Source organism: Mytilus galloprovincialis, chromosome 6 (assembly GCF_965363235.1).
Source record: "Mytilus galloprovincialis chromosome 6, xbMytGall1.hap1.1, whole genome shotgun sequence".
NCBI classification, from domain to species: Eukaryota; Metazoa; Mollusca; class Bivalvia; order Mytilida; family Mytilidae; genus Mytilus; species Mytilus galloprovincialis.
The window spans coordinates 32,891,311-32,913,288 of NC_134843.1; the positions used below are offsets into that span (position 1 = coordinate 32,891,311).

The window sequence follows — 21,978 nt, forward strand, 5'->3', positions numbered from 1 at the left end:
AATAAACACGTACTACTCCTGTTCATTTTTCATCTGTATGAATATTGTCAAAATTCATAGTGTTATACCATTCAGAAATCAACTTTCTTTTTCTTTAGTAAGATTGACCTTGACCTTCGACATGTGTTGATTCCAAAATCATTAGGCTTCTTTCAATTTCTCTAAGCGTCTGTGTGTCAGTTTAATTCCAATAATGCAAGAGAGGATCAAATGACTATCCGTACACCGTTTGTTAACATTTTCCATGTTAAGTAACACTGGCCTTAACCTTTGGCCATTGATCAAACAAAACCCATAGACTTTTTTCCACTTCCTATGTATATTAGATTCGTTCCAATAAAAAAGTTAAATTCAAGCTATTATTTGGAATTCTAATGCAACAACATTTGTAACGTTCATTTTGATTGGATAACATCACTTATTGGACGTACGCGAAAGCGCAGATGGCATATGACAGATTTTAATACATGTTTTAACGTTGTTTTTCTGTCAGTTTCATTAGAATGGAGATAACAATATTGTATTTAAAGCTCCGACGGCATCAATTGTGTATTTGAAGGTTGCAAATACCCGTTTACTGTCTCCGCTAACGCGTCGCCAGTAAACTTAATTTGCGACCATCAAATCCCCAATTGATGCCGTCGGAGCTTGAAATACAATACAGTTATCTCCTAATTCTAATCTATTTCAAAATAACCTTTACCTATTACCTCAATATTACCTATTTGGCAATGTTTTATGTAATTTTTGGTCGTATAGCTCACAAATTTTCTACGTATTCATACGTTCCTGGCTTGTCAATGACTGCGTTTGAGCCTTCCAGAAGAAGGTAAATCAATTAAGCACTTTGGTCACACGGACAGTGTAGAGTGTTATTTTCATGTTTTTGTCATTAGTATAAATTCTAATAAATAGATAAGGTAAAGCAAAACGAATAAGCAATAACAAATCCATTATTGTAAATAAGGAATATTTATATTTACATCATTACATATCAATGGGAAATTAAAAAATAAAAATCAAACAACCTGATATAGCTTTTCAAGTACCTTTCATACCTGTTATCCCCAATATTAACTTACTATCAAATATAAACTTATATCGCACGATAATGAGGCTTTTATTATTTTTTTTTCATATGACATTAAATTTCAGGAATGTTGAACAACCTTTATGCAAAACTTTCAAGAGAGCGGCGATAGATACCATAGGGACATCCAAACTCATAGATCGAAAACAAACTGATTGATTAAGCCATAACTTAAAAAGAAAAAGACAAACAGACAAATAATAGTACACAAGACACAACATAGAAAACTAAAGACTAAGCAACACGAACCCCTCCAAAAACTGGGGTAATCCCAGGTGCTTCGGAAGGGTGGCACCCATCGTGTTTTAAATATCAGATAAGTGAAAAGATAACAAAATTATATCATTTATTTAGTACAAACGGTACAAAGCACTTCAGTATTATCTTTGTATGGGGGGCATCTCAGACTACCACATTTTGCTCTGACAGGATATAACAAAGCACCATTTTCGTCAGCTGATCGATCGTCAAAAGGTTTTGCTTCTCCGTCCATACAGATAAAGTCTTTATTGTTATGATTCTTATGTTCACTCATCAATAAACCACTGTACTCGGATTGCCATCCTTTGTAGCAGGACTTCCTTCCTAAATTAAAAAAAGGTCACAATAAAAAAAAGTTTAATATCTATATAAGAACACATTTATACTTTTTACTTTGAATAAATGACTGCAATAATGTAGAACAAAGCATCATATGAAGCCGTTGCTTTCAAGATTAATTTAAGTATAACATTATAATCAACAATATCATATAACAATATCGTGTAACGATCTAGGTTAATGATGTACCAATTATTTAAGAACAAATTAATTTAATTTTTCAAGTTAAGGAACAAAATAAATGTTAATAACAAAACTACCTGGTATCATTAAAACATAAACTTTTCCTTTTCGCCTGCACACGGAACATATGACCTCTTTTTCATACAAACTAATAGGTAAACCGGATGGTTTAGTGCTGAAAGTTATCTCATACTCTGCACCATATAGTCCATCATTACCATAGGAGTATTCTTTACCATTTTCAGGGTCACTGGGTAAACAGAGGTAGTTTGAACCTCCTCCTTTGTTAGTATAAATATTACCTCCAGCCTGACCTGCATAAGTTGTAAGTATTCTTAAATAATAGAAATTTAGTTCATATTATATATTTGTAAGTAAGAATGACAAGTAATGCGTTAACATATGTGTTAAAATTTTATGCCATACTAGGAGGGGAGACAATACAATCGACTTTTAATCCGTATTGCAGATTGTACCGAGTATTACAAATAAATTTTCATGGAACAGAGAGAAAAAGAAAGTGATTGATTACATAATGTTATCAATGTTCAGCATTTAACTTTACAGTTTGAAAGCCATATAGTAGTAAGATGAACAACACAGTAACATGTTTTGCACCAGCTATGTCAAGTTTAAATTGGAAACTCAAAGCCATCGTTTGATAAAAAAAAAAAAAAATTAAGACAAATATTCTTAAAAATCATGACCCTGCTAGTCACAGAATATATATAAAAGAATAAGTTTACACCCACCAGTGTAACACATAAGTCTTAGGAAATGAATACCAAAGGGACTATCAAAATTTGTAAGTTGATATAAATAGACAAAATCATTGGAAGAACGGAAATCACAAACAGTCAATAGTGTATTAAACACCACATAAAAAACTAAGGACTGAGCAACAAGAACGTCGCCAAAAAAATGTCAGTAATCTTATGTGAATCTTGAAGAATAAACTAATCATGAGTCATATACGGTACCACATTTACAATTCGTTGAAAGAATTCTGACTCTTTTCCTCATTAAATTCATAGTGAAGTGATAAATCTGACACATACTATGAATATGTAAATATTCCAACATTGTAGGTTTGTTACAAAAGCATTAGAGTTGCGAATGTGTTTTATGTTAGAAAGATCTGTTTCAATAACCTTGTATCTTTCAAGGCCTAGTCAGGACATATCTTTAACATAAACCAGACATACACTTTTTTTTATAAAACACTAATCTTTAAACAAGTATCAGATCTACTCTAGGGGAACTAGATTACTTGTGTTATGAATTAACAGAAATTTGTCGTATTATTTGATGAGATTTAACCAATAAATTAAAACATGACAAGATTTTGAAGATATCTTAAATCCATGAAAACATATATAGGTACACAGTTTAATTAACAAGCACATAATTATACATTAAGGTGGTATGGGTGTCTTTCGCCATCTTGGAAGGTCCAGATATTCAATCAAGTTTCCAAAATTGATGCAGGAATGCAGTTAACAAATGTGAATTTGCATGTAAAAGAACAAATTTATAAGATTATAACTTATAAATATTAATATTTTTACAAGTGTAAATTATTATAGCTTGATTTTTAATGTTTTTTAAATTGACATTTTAAGAGTAAGTAACTCTGAATTAGTGCATTTTCTGAAGGAATCTTTATGGAATTTTGCTATTTTGAATTCTAGCCGGAAAAAACGCACGGTGACCCTATCTTTTCTTTTGATATTCTCAAAGCATTTTCTGAAAGCCATTTTTTTACAATTCTATCATTAAGTTTAGCTTCAAATCACATACTGATGTTTTTTCCTGTAGAATCCATACAAAATGTGTCATAACCTGTAACTTAAGAAAATGCGCGGTGATTATTATTTTTATTATATTTTTGAACATTTATAAAACGACACTAAGTTTTGGCAAAATATGAACAAATTCTATCATTGTTAATTTAGACTCCCATACCACCTTAATAAGAGAAAAACTGTCGAGTTAAAATGTCCTGAGCTTTCGTTCATCTGTAAGAAAATGTCAAGAGTTTAATTAAGTTAAAATGATAATAATAATTTAAAAAACATACCTGCATACACAATTTCCGCATGTGCAGGACAAGTTTTCTTCCCCCATCTAACATATGTCACACCAATATCTTAACAGCATAGTATTAATTTATAGTATGAAACGGTAATACAAATAATGTACAAATGCTTAGTCCTGTGTATCCAATACGGTACTGAACATACGACTAAACTTTTACGTGTTTGTCATTGACTATCATTAACAATTAGGATGAAATGCAAATACAGAGAACTCTTTTTGGTATAAACATACAGAAAATTTATATTAAAAGAAAAAAAAAAACACAAATTCGTTATACATTGTATAATAACACGCAGCAGTTTCATTTTAAATAATAAAAAATGCTTTCGCGGTCTTTTTTGACTTATGTACCAGTCTAGTCGTCTGTTCTGTTATGTTTTCGATTGTGTCTTGTTCCCGATTAAGACATTTTCAGTGAGTGTGCATTGAATTCACATGGAGGAGGATTTAGGCATAGCGGCGATTTCGGTCTTTTTGCTTTGGGAGTTTATGTATTTTTCGTCAGTTTTTTTGTTTTTTTTGTTTAGATTTTGATTTGCCTCTTCATAATAAACGTATAAAGATTTGAATATTGGAAAGCTACAATTGCATTTAGTAACACTTATTTCACAAAATCACTTACGATTAGGATTGATCGTAAATCATGAATAATTAAGTATAATTCCGATACCATCAAAAAAGCAAATCAAATTTTAGTTTTTACCCTCAACAAATACTTACCCTGTTTTGAAGGTGTTACAGGACAGTCCGCCTTCCTGAAGGTATGCAAGTAATGCTTCATCATATCAATGAGAGACTGGTCTAATGGTGTCAAGTTGTATTCTTTACAATCATGTCCATATACAGTGACTACAAAGGCAGCAATAACAGTTGCAAAGCTGAAGGGAAACATTCTGAAAATCAAGTACTAATAATTATTTGTTAGACTAAAATGTAACAAATCAAAATTACTACACTATGAACAAAATACCATCAGTACATTGTTGTTTTACCTTGACGTCCAGGAATTTGTCTGTCAGTTAATGCAGTATTTTCTATATATTATATTCCGGATTGATCAATCTTTTTTAATTTGGAAATAACGTGTAGAAATAAATACGATAGCGTAACAATATATTTTGACATTTCGAAAGAAAATATTCCACTGAATATGAAGAAAGCATGGTTGTTTTTAGGATATTTCGTACAACAATAAATAACGTATGGTATGACTTTGTGAGCTGTGTTCGTATTTTATCGTAGAACACTAAATATTTTCGTATTTTGTAAAATGGAATTGCATATAAGCTATACAGAACATATATAACTTACTATACAAAATGATATTTGCTTATTTTTGAAGCAGGAAAAGTGATCTTTAGTTGATGACACCAGTCAGTTAGTCTTCAAATGATAATTATTTCGTTGTCAAACTGAAAAGTACTACATCTTCTAATTAGATAATATTAATAAATTAAAGGATTGTTACCTGAATGGTACACCCTCTATCCCACTTAAAACCATTTCTTTATCAATAGTAACAGAAATTAAATGTGTATATGTTACACGATACATCATTATACCTATTCAAGTATTCAGTTATTTTAATTATCTTATATCAGGGAATATATCTTTCCAACTTCGTACAAATTAAAACTAACATTTGCAAACTAATTGGAATACAACCTATGTTCTATTACTTTCAATATTATGCTTCATTGGACTGTTCACACCAAACATGTACTTATTAAGCTTTTCTCTGACTGGACATAAGACATATTATTTGATCATGAATGCATTTGCGTACGTTTTAGACTTCTTGATCTAGATTTTCAGCTGATTGCGGGATTGTTTCCGTATACGCTTTTGATTTCGGTTTGTCTCTTACATTGGACAATTAAATAATCGTTCAAATATGTTAGAAAATCTACCGTGAAAAAAAGAGAAATGTTGCAAATATCCGATATTTTAAAATTTTGTCATTTCGAGGACTCTTATAAGGCGAGTGACATTTAGACCTAAAAAAATATTTTTAATGCACCCTGCTTAATTATATATCTTTGGAAAGGGAAAAGTGTGTAGAATTCATTTTGCCCGGTCGTAAAAGTGAAATATGGTGCATATATTTTTTAATCCGGGTCAAAGGTCAGACGCCAAAATTTATCAAAGTTCACACCTTTTTAGAATTTTGAAATAATTTGAATCTGCAAGGTTACGAAATTTATTTTATCTTACTTTATACAACATTATTATGTTGTTTCTTCGATTGAAAATTACATACGCTGTATGCAAGAGCGCTAATTGACGTAATTTTTTACGTTTCTATTCTGATATGAGAATACGATTCTTTTGGCAAGATTTGAATAAATACGAATGAATTTGACATTAAAAATACTGTTTTATATTGCAATGTTGGTTCTAGCATGCATAATAATGATATTTGTTTAAAGATACAAGTATAAAAGTGAGATAAATATCTAAATACAATGGTGTCCAAAGTAGACGTCTTTGTCGCATCAACTATAAAAAGGGCCTCCTGTGTGTGTAAAGCCTACCAACCACACTAAGGTCGGAGATCGTCTGGCAGGTAATTTTTTTTAAATTTCTTTTATATTTTTTCTTTTGTTAGATAATTTTAAGGGTACACCAAAGGGGTTTTGATTATTTGAGTTAAAAGTTTTCATGTCCAATTTTTTAGCTAATGGAACGCAATGTTAAAAAATTAATCACAAACTGCGTTTCATCTTGTGATTTATTAACATTAAAACAAATTTAAATTCATATTTTAGAATTGAAATCAAGCCTGAAGAACTTCCTCTTCGTCGTCATCGTCAGGGCTCTGTTGGCTTGTCAATATATCAAAACAGAGATCAATCCCTGACAAGGTCATAGTTCTGTACAACAAAGGTTTTGTTCAACACAAACACATTCTCAACTGCAAATCTTTTTCCTTTGCAAGAACAAATTAAATCCTGAAGAAAGTTTGATGACATAAGTCCAGTGAACAGAACTGGGATTGGACCATTGCAACTTTTTTTCCAACCGTATTTATAGGGTGAACCCATTGGCGGCCGTGCCTGATGTGATGTCATCCATATCTTTGTTTGAATGCTGGCTCTTAGAACAAACATGTTGTTTGAATGAAGCTTCGATCGGTGGAAGGCGAACAAGAGAGCAGTCTTTGCTAGTTGCAAGTCTAACACGTAACTTGTTCAAATCATGGTGACTTGACTTATATTTGCCTTTTGTGTGATACAACTAAAATACAAGTTTTCTTGCAACACAGATGGAGGTGTTAATATCTGAGTTACCTAGTTGTGATAGACCCGCAAGTTTTGCAGATGACGACTTCAAAATCTTAAAAACAGACTTTTCCCAATGCCAAAGAGACTTGGTGTGGTGTCACAACCAGTAAGAGCATGAGCTGCTGGTAGTATTACACGTGTAATGTTTGTAAGGGAACTACACAACTCATGCAATGGGATGTATCGCCTACCATCCTAACCACTAGTGACAGAACCAATGTATAACCATAGCTGATCTGTGTATAGAGAAATAATTAACAGCGAGTACTAAAACATAAGTGTCAGAACATTCAACAATCGTTCTCAGTCTTTCATTACACATCTTAAAGTGTTCGTCTGAATGAAGAGCATGTAAAACGAGTCTTGTATCAGCTTCCTCTCGTGTGCTTAACAAGCTTGTACAGTCAGTTATTTGATCGTAAGTTAATATTTTTTACGATTTCTGGATTTGGAAATGTCCCTGCTAGAAATAAATTTTGTCCGACAGGCAGTTTATTACTGGCACAATAATATTTTTGAAATAAATTCCCCGATGAAGCTTGTTGATTTCTTTTGTTCGCCAGGAATAGTTTCCAGTTTTGGATACTGCTTCCTTCAATAACATGATAGAACCTGTGTCCACCAGCTGCTTGAGATCGACGTTCCCTTTCAGCCGATTTGATAGAGTATGTTATGTCATACCTATCAGACACATCTACAATTGTTGACTGAAACAGAGTTGACAGCCGCTTCAAATAGAAAGTAAGCAGATTAAAAAAACTGGAAACCCTTTTTACATCCAACGATTGAATAATAGCCATGCCATCCCCGATTACAACCGTGAGTGATGAGTCAAATACTGAAAGATTAAAAGACGCGTTCAAGCTCATGTGGGACAACATCCCTAATGCCCCTCGAAATGAGGAACTCAAAAGTCACGTGTAAAGAAAAATCTCTGTGTAGTGATATTGGACATGTTTCTATTTTTAACAAATGACTGAACTTAATTATTTGTGGTGATTAGGAAAGTAGAGGAACATAGAATAAATGTGTAAAAACTACGGAGCTATTGAATGTGTTCAAAGTATTAAATTTTCAAAGAACTTATTGTGTTAAAAAGGGGATATTTTACCACAAGGAGCCGCATCACAAAAGGATGTTCGGGGTTTGCTAATTTACGGAAAAAGTAATCTCACTTCGTACCCCGAAAATTTAATCACATATTTGAAAATGTCACAGCTTCGAAACGAGCTATCATACATATCCAAGTTTACGATATGGACTGAGCTACAGGAAAAATCGTTACCATTACCGCTTATGTAAAAACAATTAAAGATATTGAGCCATGTGCCACATCAGATTTAACACATTTTCGCATCGTTCCATCGTCGTGAAAAGGAGAAGTAGGCATGGGTCAAATAGGGAAAGAAAGCTATTTTTCAACAGTAACATCATTTCTGCATTTCGTCAGTGATATGGAACGACGGAATATGTGCTCTGGGTTGATGCTACTTTAAACTGTCTCTCCTGATCTGCATTTTAACTTTGTTTTTATCGTCTTTATGTTAGAGCGTTGAATGGGCCCATAGAAGCTTCTAGACATACCTTCAGACAAGGCAGAATCAATTAACTTTTTGGACATTTTAGTACCCGTGTCAATTGCATACAAAAGTGATTCTTGGACTTCCTTTGAAGTTTTAAGGCCAGTTGAAATATTGACTAATTCATAAGGATGCTGTTGGATGTCAAAAGGATTCACCATTGTCTCGTGTAAGTGACTTATTAAGTCGATGACTTGCTGTTCGTACCGTTTCATAGATGCAGGTCTGCTTTCATCATGCGTGTTCTCATCAGCAATTACCAAACCTGATCTCATTTTTATTGCTGCACTAAAGTGGCCTACTATATGTCTTGTTACATTCCATCTTATCAGTGTAGATTTTTTTCTGGTCAGCCCAACAATACCACCGTTCCCTGTACTATCGACATCTTTAATAATGGTTTTTTTTCGGTGGCCATTTCACTCCAGACTCCATTTAAAGAACTAGCTTTTTGACGTATAGCAAAAAAAAATCCATCATTAAAGTGTGCTTCAACTTCAGCGGGGAGATTGAGCATATTAAGAAGGTATACAGGAGTCCATCTTGAATAATTATTCCTGTTGGTCACATAAAATAATGGGAGCATAGCGTGGATTGAACTCAAATGTAGTGACCATATACCATTTCTGTCTGCTCTAATTTTTTGTAGCATGCTATTCACAGAATTTAGGAACATGTCCAGAAGCCTGACTGTAGGGGACACAGCACAGCTCCATTCCTTAAATTCTTTTAGTAGAGGCACTAGATGCAGGTCTACTAAAGAGGTAAGGGAGGCTATATTTTTGATTCCATGAGGACATATCACCAGTAAATGTATCATACATATCATACACGTCCCAAATAGTTTCTGGTATGTTGATTATACGATTTGTGGTAGTTCATATACCCATATCGACATCATTGCCTCATATGTAAGAGTTAGAGCTCTGACTGCTCTGTTGAATTGTGTTCCAAAAAGCATTTGTTCAACGGTACAGGCTGCGTATACTATTGAATCAACTAGTAGATCTGACAGACCTCATCACCCCAGAGTTTACAAATAGAACCAATAAGGCATGATACGGTGTGAAACCCTCTAAACGAATGATATGACTCTGGAATTCAAGTGGCCTGGACTATTTGATCTGCTTTGCAATGGCATATAACTGTTGGGCAAAGGTCTGAACTGAATACTGCTGGCCAGCTTTCATACACATATCAACACACCTTTCTATTGTAGTATATACAGGAGCCATATCGCTTAGTTTTGAGTCGCCGATTGGTGCATATAATACTATACTGAAAGATCTACAGTACACAGATGTCTTGCGATTATAGCCTGGCTAAAAAGGAATAATTGTTTGCCTCCAGTAGACAAATGATTCCCAATTGGAAAATCAACAGTAAATAAAGACAATGCCCTACCAATGGTAAAATTAGGAAAATGCTTGGCCTTAGCTGAAACAATAGTTTCAATCAGTAGAAATTCATTCACGCCTTTCAATCTTGGCTTTAGCATTACAAATTCATCATGTATATGGTTCTAAAAGTCTGGTCGAAACTTTACATAGTCATAGGTTCTGTGCTTCATACAACGAGCTGAGACGATTTCTTACTAGCTTAGCTGATCATGAGATTGACATGTACTTTTGAGCTTTTTGAGATAGGACTAGTTCTGAATTGTAACTGAGAGTCTGTTTGAGCTTTTGATTTTTTTTCTACCTGTAAATGTCTGTAATGAAGTGGGGCTGGAAATGTTGCTTGAATTGAAGCTGTCAGATTTCCTTTTAATTCTGATAGTTTTTTCACTATTATTTTTTCTGAATTTTTTACCTTTTTGCATAATTTTTGTAATTTTTTATTTTTTTGGGTTGGAAGGGACAGACTCATATCTACCGAGTTCACTAGAAATCCTAGAAAAAGCATTTGTTGAGATGGGACAAAAACTGATTTCTTTTCGTTTATTGGAAATCCTAAACTTTGAAGAAGCTTTACTGTTAGTTGTGCTTCTAACTGATATTTCTCATTTGATTGGTTCATTGTTAAGATATCGTCCAAGTAAACCACTAGACGTATACCCAGTTGTCTTAAAAAACTTGCTGGGACTTTCATTAATTTTGTGAATACTAGTGGGGCAACTGAAATTCCAAAGGGAAGTACCTGAAATTGATAGATATTTCCCTGCCATTGAAACTTGACATAATTTTGATGTTGTTTTAACACTGGGACGGTCAAATATGCATCCGTCAGATCTATTTTTATCATCCAGTCTGAGTGTTGGATTAAATCTTTTACTGAATAAATCCCTTCCATTTTGAAATGATTGTACATCAAATAATTGTTCAACTGATTTAAATTTATAACAGGACGGTGTCCTCCCCTTTTTTCTCGACCAAGAAAAGATGACTTAAAAAATACCCCTGACTTTGGAATATCTGACATATTGGTTTTTTGTCTAACAATGATTGATCAATGCCGTTTTCTCTTTGTCGAAAAATAGTTTGGGGCACTGAATTTGTCTTGGCGGTATTTGACAGAATTCTAGTTTTAGACCCTGAACTGTTTTTAAGACCCAAGGATCTGATGTCAAACAACACCAGTTCTGGACAAACAGTTTTGTTCCTCCCCCTTACAGGGAAGTGAGCAAAACGGTGTGTTGTAATGGGGAAAAAACTTAATTCTTGATTTTGTACCTGTTGTATGCTTAATTCTTTGAATTGAACCCCTTCATTGGGATCCCTGGTGTCGATCTTGACTGACATCTGCCTCTGCCCCTGCCTCGATCCCCAAACTGCTTGTTTGGGTGCTAGAGCCGAAAATACTGGTAATTGCCACGGCCACCATTTCCATGACCACCGCTGAAGTTACCATCACCAAATCTAGATGATTTATTCTTGGAACGGCGTATAGTTTGAAGTAGGCTAAAGAATTCCCTTTTGTCCTTACTTCCCTCGGTGAGTAATTTTCTGAACTAACGGCCAAATAGTTCATTAGAGCTTTTTAACAGAGCTTTCTTGCCATCTTTATCCGTTAATAAATCTAAACATTCTGGTAATACTCTACCAAGCATAGACCTACGACGATCAGTTAAGTATACATAGTGAGCGTTTCCAATCAGGACTTATGATCTCTGTATAATGTCAATGACATCTACTGGATTCAAACCACGATCACGGTTCTTAGCTTTTTCTGCTTCTGTTCATAATATTGCTAAGGGACAAATAGCATTTAAAATTTTGTTTTCAGGGTTAATAATAGAACGTTCTTTCTTGGCATTCAATGGTTGATTAAATTTCTTACGAAACAGTTTCTTTATTTATTTATCCGTTTCTTTGGAAGCGAGCTTATTACTTATAGGAATGTTACAGTTCTTTGTGACTTCTACCCTTACGTTTTTTGTGATGCCCTGATTGCCATATTTCTCAATGTATTTTGAAATTTTACCCGGTACCTTGATACCTTTCTTCAAAATTTCAGACGGATCAAAAAGATTGTCATCATCTGAACTTTCCTCACTATCCGAGGAGGAAATATCGGTCTCCTGTTCCGATTCATCACCAGAATCTGTGTTCACATGTTTTCGTTTACCGGAAGAAGATGATTCTACTGGATTTCTTTTATCCGGCAACAAGGTACGTGTGGCTCTCTCGTCACTTTCACAATCTAACTCAGACGCCCCATCGTCTGATTGTGCATGAGTTTTGCCCTTATTGACACTTAATTTGCCCTTATTGACACTTAATTTGCCCTTCTTGACACAATGTTTGCCCTTATTGGCACTTTGTTTGCCCTTATTGGCATTGTGTTTGTCTTTTGTGGCACTTGAATTACCCATATAAGTATTGCCCTCATCGGCATTAGAAACATCACCCTTATTGGAATGTTCAATGTAACTAAGGTCACTAAACTGACCATCGTCAAACAGTTCAAATTCATCTTGAGATTGAACATCAGACAAGTAGTCTTAATCTTCTAACAAATCTCGAGAAGGGATATGTTTCCCTCTAGAACTTGGCGAGTTTAATTGAGTTTGAGCCATATTAATTTTTCAACATTAAATCTTACCGAACATCTCGACTGCGAGCTAAAATTGAAAGCGAGTATTTATGTGACACGCATGTTTATATAGTACACAGGTGAGCTGTTTGGTTTTTCTTTAAACAACACGATTAGAGTTTATAAATGAAGGCAAAGACAATGTTATATCTTATGAGTTTTTCTGACGTACAATTATTTGTGATTGCACGTATTTTACTTTTAAATATCTACTAATGGGATTAGAGGAGGCTCATTGCAGACAAAAACATACAAATCAGTAATTGATAGGACTTCACTCTATAATAACAGTATAACAGATTACTTAACAGAAAGATACAGCATTTCTCACAGGTATTTAACCACGCTCAATTACTCCAAACACTGATTCAACATGTACTGGAATGCTATACATTCAACAAATATTGAACGAAGAATACTAACAGAGATTTGTGTACATAGTTTTAACCTACAGCTGACCAATGGATTCTATAGGATGCAACCATATTATAAATCTCGATAGCAGTAAATCTTATCATAGCTATGTATGGTTTCAGTTCAACGATCATTCCATAGTTTTGTTATATCTGAACTATTGAAAAAAAGAAGGAACAAAGCAAAACTTAGCAGCGGCCAACTGAATTTGTAGACATGAACAATAAATTCGTCGCCGAGCGCCTGATATAAATAAAAGCTTAGAGTGGAAATCGAACCCACGTAACCAGACTCTGTTGTCTAATATCTTAATCATATTACATCTTCTTATTTTTATACAATGTATTCATAAGTTATAAGTAAGGTAATACTTATATATTTATTGCGGAGGCGGTCTCCAGCTGAATCATTACAAACAATGTATACAAGTTTAACGAATTGAATACCACGTTAAACTCCAAATAAATACATATGGATTTACAAATTAAAATACAACCACAAGACTAATATTGCATAACGCAAAAACATTAACGTTCCCTTTACCCCATACTTCTAGACAATGTGTAAAACACAAAGCCAAACAAAACGCACAATAATATTGGTCAAAAAGTCCGAATCTGATATTAGAATATGTAGCAGCAGGAACTAAAAAAAATGACAATGATAAAGATAAATTTACAAAGAACTTATAGCAGTTATTAACATGCCATTTCCAGACTTTATTTAAAGTCATTAAAATACTATGTCTTCATCAGATATGTAAGCAACCACACAGCCCACCCGTAAGGGGTTAAGTGTCATGAAATCATAACTATTTACAAGCATCTGGTCTTTTTATTCATGAATTTATTTCTAATACAGACTATAAAGTTTAGTATGAAGGGATCAATATTATTATTTAAAATAAAGCCATCTTTCGTTAATTACTCCTATATTCTTGTTGACAAATTAATGGACAAGTCGTATCTAAAAAAATACCAACTCCTCAGGAACAGATGATACATATATTGTCAACTGTGTCGGACTTTACATTCAAATATTTTTGATTTTATTGCAATTTGGTTCATGAACACGTACACCAACAATGATTGGTATTATGATAAGTTATTTGTACGGTCGGTAAATTACTAATTCATTGTTAAATTGACACAAACAAAAACAGAGGAGTAAGCTATGTTTGTAGAACGTTTGACTTATATTTATGAAAGGTAATAACAATAACACTGCATCCCACCTTAAAGGGAAATCACACTATTGTTTATACGCATCGCTCTCGGCGCCGCTATAGTGTCGTGGCCGTATTATGACCTCGCCGTTTTGGAGTCCGTCGTAAAGGTTGCTAATTTGTAAAATTGCGGGCCGCTCGAAGGGACGTTACACTTAAGCAGGAGAAATGATATTGAACATATCCTACTTTTTACAACTGTTATAATTGAATTTAAAATATGTCTCCAGTGTATTGGGGTCTATGGCATATAGAATAATGGAACAAAAACTGCAGAATAAAACGAGAAAAAAACGAAAGAGTAGAGAATAATGGGATATAAAGAATACAAAATAGAGGTAACACAAAATAGATATTAATAATTAATTGACCCTCTATCCAGACCCTTTTAAGATAAAAACAATACAAAACACCTAATCATCATGCATAATCAATACTAAGAACGTTGAAAAATTCATAGCATATTCAATCTTTAGTACCTCTCTGACCATATTCTCGAAAACGAAGTCAGTACATACGTTTTTTAAAATAATTTTCTGATGTATATGTTCAATTTCTAATTGAATTCAAGAAAAATCTATGGACGGGTTATTTACTGATCTGAACCTTAAGTGCAAAAAAGAAAATTCTACTCGAATCTGACAAAAGGCCAAACAAAATAGCCGAAAGTGGTCTTGATATGACACAACTGTTGGCAGCGTATCGTCTCGATTCGGTATGTATGATTCAGCGTATATTGTCGTAGGAGGGGGTACCGATAGATCAAGAGTAACAGCCTGTTAGCGTACAGCTTCCGGAATCTGTTGTTTTCTGTTCAACAGATAGTGGTATAAAATAACAATGAGTTTTGACTGTCAGTTTTCTCATATCACATACATGAAACGTCATAACTATAGTCTTCTATACTACATGTATAAATAATTCATCAAAAATCTAATTTCATATTTTCATTTATCGGGCTCACCTTGTCGGGTAAATAAAAAGCAGAGTCAAAATTCATATGTTCCAGTTCTGAATATGCATCAAACTTGCCACTGGACGTAAATGTGTGAAGTGCTATTTGAAATCGTTATTTATTTCACATGTGACGACAGAAATTAACCAAGTGTCGCCCATCTTTCTGGATATCAATCTGTCTTTAATGCTTTGTTCAATCTTGCATAATTTGGGCACAAAACAAATCATATTTTGTAGTATTTCTTCAAAATGTCGTTAGCGAACTTAGTTAAGCAGCTTACCACACAAATCATGCAAATGGTGATACAAGCATGAAACTTTGTAAGAACATGCCTTTAGGTGTATGTAATCATATTAGGGGGGTAGCCACGAAAAAAAATCATCCGATCATGGCGGCCATCTTGGATTTTCGAAATGACGTCTTCACAGGGAACAAACATCATATGTATGGCCCGTTTCGCTTGTATTGTATCCAATATGTTACAAAATGGAGTAAATCATTGTTATATAAGATAAAGTATCACTTTCGGTCAAATATCGGTCGATAACCCACTCCTGGTTTTATGAATATCCCGAATATGACTGTTTTATAACCCAAATAATGTCAGTCGTTATATTCCACAAATCTTCGACTAATCTTCGATTGCTACATTAGGTTCAATAGGTTATGGACCAATAGAGGGAGTAATTTTATTCTAGTTTACCTTTTTGAGAGTGTATGTTGTCATTGGTATAAGACGTGTCTCGGTACTTGTCTATCCACCGTTCATATTTTTAGTTACGAAGTTTTATTTGCAATTCTGATCGGATATTGATTTGAAGGAATTCTATCCCTATTACTAACACAGTTCTATAATAATACTGTTATTAATACATCAAATAACATAATTAGAAAAGTTATCTTGAATTTTATACAATTTCTAGAATTTTACCAGTGACGTTTCTCTGTGCTGCGTAAATTTATTCATGTTACAGACACACACTCTTCGTGCACTTCTCTTATAATTGATTAGTTTCACTCGGTTATAGTTTGCTGTTGCATTTATTTATTGCTTAGATAATATTTGCGTTATTGTTCTATTAGTTCATTATTGATTACTTTTGTTTATATAATAGTTACTTAGTTTTTGAAATGGCGAAAAAAGTTGGCACAGTTGGGAAACTGATTGGACAAAATGTTGTATTGTCAGGAGGTCACAACAAAGGTTATACAATGTTAGGCAAAACTATCCATCTTTTTCATGAATTAAATGCCCTCCCTAACCCTCTTGATATTCGGCGATTAAACCACGGAGAGGGTATTGAAAGCACAACGAAAATAAGAAAATGCCAAGTATCATAATTTGTGTAGGATAAAGTTCAATAATACTAAACTTGAGAGAGCCCAGAAACGCAATATGTCACCGATACCATCTGGAAGTTCTAGTGATTGTACGTCTCCTAAACTTTTTAGGTGTACTCCCCGTTCTATTAAAGATCAACAACAAAATCCAGTTGAAAATGTGCATAAATGTTTCATTTGTGATAAAGAGTTACCTTTATATGTCTTAAGAGAGGCAATGACAATGAAACTAAACCAACGACTAGTGGATTGTGCAACAGCTCTTCATGATAAACAACTTTTGGCAAAGCTGGTAGAGGTGGTGGTATAGCACAAGTCTAGAGATGAAGTATCATCCGTCTTGTCTCGCAGCTGTATATAACAAAGAGAGATCAAAGTGACAAACAGAGATCGAAAGCAGTTGAACACAGGAGGAAACTATAATAAAAGAAACCGCATTAGCTGAGATGGTTTTTGAAACTCAAAGAAACTCTGAAGAGTCGGTTGTGTTTCGATTAGCAGACCTGGCAAACCTGTACGAGGAAAGATTGGCACAGCTTGGTTCTTCTTCTGCACAGGTACATTCTACTCGACTGAAGGACAAGCTATTGCAAAAGATGCCAGAATTGGAAGCACACCTAAAGGGCAGAGATGTACTTTGATGTTTGAAAAAGATATAGGACCAGCTATAGCAATTGCTTGTGATTATAATGCCACCATGCATATGGCAAAGACGGCCGAAATGATTCGCTGCCAATTAGCTACAACGAAGACAACATTTTCTGGATCCTTGGTCTCTGAAGATATCGAGGATAGCATACCTATACCTTTGTTACAGCTGGTGAAAATGATAGAACATGGACCTGATATCAAATCGCACAACGTTTCTACAAAGTCTGACTTAGCTGTGGCCCAACTTTTAATGTTTAATCATCACCCAAACAGCCAAAAGGTTACAGTACAACAAAGACATTCAGCTGATCGTGAGACACCATTTGTGTGTATCTTGGACTGTTACTCTTTGCAGAAACCAGGAAAAGACATCTTATAGATACATTATTTCAACATGGGTTATGTATCTCTTACGATCGGGTACTGGAAATTTCAACTCAATTAGGTGAAGCTGTTGTTGAACGTTATTTAAATGAAGGTGTGGTATGCCCGCCTTTATTTAAGGGCAAAGTGTTTACCACAGCTGCAGTCGACAACATAGATCACAATCCAAGTTCAACAACATAAAAATCATCTTTTCATGGGACAGGAATCTCTATTTTTCAACATCCAATTAAAGATAATATCGGCGTTAGAAGGGATAAGTTAATATTACCTTCACATAAACCAAAATCTAAAAAGGTACCTGAACTCCCTGCTGCTTATATGAATATAAAACCTGCATATCTTAAAACAAAACCAGAACCTCACATTTTGCTTGCGATATTACTAATAGACTTACATGTAACCACAATTATCTATTCATGAGTTTGCAAAATGAGTATGAGTGGTTAAATACGGTGAGGTTAACAAGTGAAGATATTTCGTCCGAAAATATTTCATACTCATCATTTCATTCTTCAGAGAGACGTGAACCAACTGTTGAAATGAGTCTTAGCTGCTTAATGCCATTATTTCAAGAACAAGATCACTCAGTTGCTACCATAATTTAAAACATGTTGTGTCGTTTCTTAATCCTGGTCAAACTCCAGTGATTACAGCAGACCAACCGCTTTTTGTTTTGGCAAAGCCAATTCAATGGAAATGGCCAAATGAATACGGCCGTGAAAACAAAGTCGTTGTTACGTTCGGTGGATTACATATTGAGATGGCATGACGTGGGAAATATTTAATGATGTAACCGAGGTTTTAGAACGATTAAGTAAGAAACCTGTATTGGTCAGTGACGCTGATATGGAGTTGATAGAGGCATTTGTTGTGGTTATGTACGACAGAAATACAACAACATTTGACATCAACGAATCAAGACTTGAACTATTTGCACGCAAACAAAGATAGTATGACACCATTCGACCCACTAGAGCTGCACTGCTTGATCATACCAAACTAGCTACATACCGAGGTGGCCATGTATGGGGACAGGCAGTCACACATGATCACCATCTACCTAATCCTGGTGATTCGGGATGGGTTAAGGAGAACGCAGATGGAATGTGGATTCCTCATTGGACACAATTAGCAGCAATTGCTGCATTTTGCCAGAAGTTCCACAAATGTGGCTGCAAGAAAACTTGTTCTGGTAATTGTAAGTGTAACAAAGCTGGCTTGACCTGTACAACATTGTGTTCATGTAGCTGTTAAAACAGAATACATCGGAAAATATTGTAGATTATTACACTAATCATTCCTCCAGCATGTCTAACATAATTACTGATATATCAAACGGAAATTTTGATCGTATATCTATACCACTATTATTTCACTCGAGTGTATGAACTTTTTCGACCCAAACCGGAAGTGGTGATTTTGTTTTACAATTGTTGTCTGTTTGACATATTTTTATATCATTTTATTGTATTTCACATAGTTTTCATGACATATATAGCGTTGAAAATGGTAAGAACAGTTTTTCAATCTCCACGATTGAGCAAAATGATGTCAATTTTGAATTCAAGATGGCCGCCGTGAAAAAAAGCGAAAACATGTTGGCTACCTCTCTAATATGATAAAGTACTTCCTAATAAACGTCTATGCCAAATCCCTTGCTTGTATCACCATTTGCATGATTTTGTCAAATTTCGGTACTAAGCCGCCCCACTAACTGTAGGACCAGCAAGTTAAAAATAAAGCCGTTAGACGTTAAATAATCTATGAATATCAAACACTATGCCTAGTTATATATTTTGGTACTATTGATGACCTACTACTACAACAACAATGAAGGGCTTCGCTAAGCGCAGACTGATACGCCCGAAAAATAAGAAACCCATCCCAACCCCTGGAATGATTACCCCTCCCCCAACTCAATCACAGCCTTTCCTTTGTGGTATGGAACTTTGTATTACACTTTTAGATAGATCCATACACTTAAATACAAGTTCTTGTAAAATAGTAAAACCAGTAAAATGCTTGTTTTGACCCCTGAACGTTTGGAGCAATTACCCCCAAACTCAATTTCATCCTTTCATTTGTGATATGGAACCCTGTGGTACAATTTCAGAAAGATTCATTACTTCTCAATTTCATATTTAAACTTTAACATGCACATTAATGGTCCGTCCGGTGAAGGAATATTCCACTCATATAAACACATGTCTTTGCGTGATATTCATGTAATAATTGCCTCTGAAAGTTTTGCAAAAATCAAGAAAACAATAGATAATAAAACCAAAAAAATAGTAACTAATAGTTCAGATGTAGGTTCGTGTTCAAATCACCCAATGTGATCACTGTCAACAGTGATATAGGGAGATGTTGAAGTCCGATCATGACTGAAAAGGACAACCAGTTTTTTGATACGAAGGTAGCTGGTAAACTATTGATTCTTTGGTTCTTTTAAATAAATGGCCAACATGATTTAGCAGATAGTGCTTATGTTAACACACAGATTCAATCAGTTATTTTCAAATGAACTATCATTAATCGGTATTGACAAACATTAGATATAGGAAGATGTGGTATGAGTTCCATTGAGACAACTCTCCATACACATTATAATTTATAAAAGTAAACCATTATAGGTCAAGGTACGGCCTTCAACACGGAGCCTTGGCTCACACCGATCAACAAGCTATAAAGGGCCCATAAATACTAGACGTGTAAAACCATTCAAACTGGAAAACCAACGGTTCCAATCTATACAAAAAAAGTATATATACCATAAGAAAGATAAATTTGATAAAATAATATACAGGTGTAATACCACCATTAAATTTGCACTTTTCAAAAAGCTAATTAGAATTTTTCTTTGTTTCAAATAAAGAAATACTTGGCATGAGTAAAGTGTTATCCTGTCCAGTACTATAAAAACAAATTCACATAACATTTCATTGCATATAAGAAAATAGCCATCACTGGAAGTTAATCAATCAATTTATTCAGTTTGTAGTATAAAAGGTACATGTTCCTTTTCAGCCCGGATTCCCTCGGTCTTCCGAAGTAGAAGATCCTTAATCTGCAAGCTGTAAATTATTTCTTTAATACGACATGAGGTAAACATTCGTTTTTCCCATACAACAAATGCAATTAAATTCTTTAGATAACTTCAACTTAGACAATTACTTAAAAATAAACTGTTAATGCATGTTAAACGATTCGATAGATTGATAAACATATCAATGAATAATCAAAATACCTTAAAAAATGTTTATTTATTTTGTAGTGAAAACGATAGTTCCAAGCATTGCAAGAAATGCTGCTTTGCTAGCAACGTCGTTCTATAACGTTAACAGAAAAAATTATAGTTCCCGCCAAAAATCGATAATAAGATTTTTTACGTTTTAGCGGATTTAGAACATCGGTGACCCCCATTTTTTATTTATGCTTTTAAAATCTCCCCTGAAGCTTAAACTTATGCAGAAGTTTGAAGAAAAAAACATTAGTAGATTTTTTTCATTTCAAGAAAGATCTATAATAAATAGCAATTAAAAATGGCGGGAAATATTCAAAGGCCTTGAAAAATAAGGAAACTGAGACAAATAAATGTGTATAATGTAAAATTTACATTTGACTGTTTTAGTTATACCAGTTAAATATCGTTTTTCAATAACTTTGTCTATTTTTAACAACTTAGAGCGCTAATTCTATATTTCGGTATAACGCGATTCTTTACGTTTTGATGACGTCACATCTCGAAAACAACATCGGTGACTCCAATTTTTTTTTCGCCTTAAATATTGTAAAAAGTATGATCTGTCTACATGCAAAATTTCAATGAATTATTATTAGCAGCATGAATAGTGTGATTTCCCTTTAAATCTAAACTTTTCAATAGACGTTTAAGATTCATCCGAGTTCAATCCTTCATGGGTGGATTAAACATACATAACTAAAATACAAAAATAAGTAAGCAATGAATGAGGTTGTTGAAGTGATATATGCCTTTTTGTGTTTTTTTTTGTGTTAAATATTTGTTTGGTTTTATTGTGAGTAAGATTATAACACAATGTTGAATGCTGTATCCCTATTTTTGACATTTTTACCAGTTATTCATGTTTATCTTGTTCACGCATCTATGT

The 21,978-nt window shown here is 34.0% G+C and overlaps 1 protein-coding gene across 1 annotated transcript; it reads right to left on the minus strand.

The window, feature by feature from the left end:
- Nucleotides 1-1,418: 1,418 nt before the first annotated feature.
- On the minus strand, nt 1,419-4,953 carry LOC143079400 (short-chain collagen C4-like). The gene is made up of 4 exons (XM_076254716.1): nt 4,694-4,953; nt 3,954-4,022; nt 1,951-2,187; nt 1,419-1,675 (listed from the first exon to the last, which is right to left on the minus strand). Exons 1-4 carry the CDS (start codon nt 4,863-4,865, stop codon nt 1,437-1,439), a joined length of 717 nt encoding a protein of 238 aa, XP_076110831.1. The 5' UTR covers nt 4,866-4,953; the 3' UTR covers nt 1,419-1,436.
- Nucleotides 4,954-21,978: the final 17,025 nt, after the last annotated feature.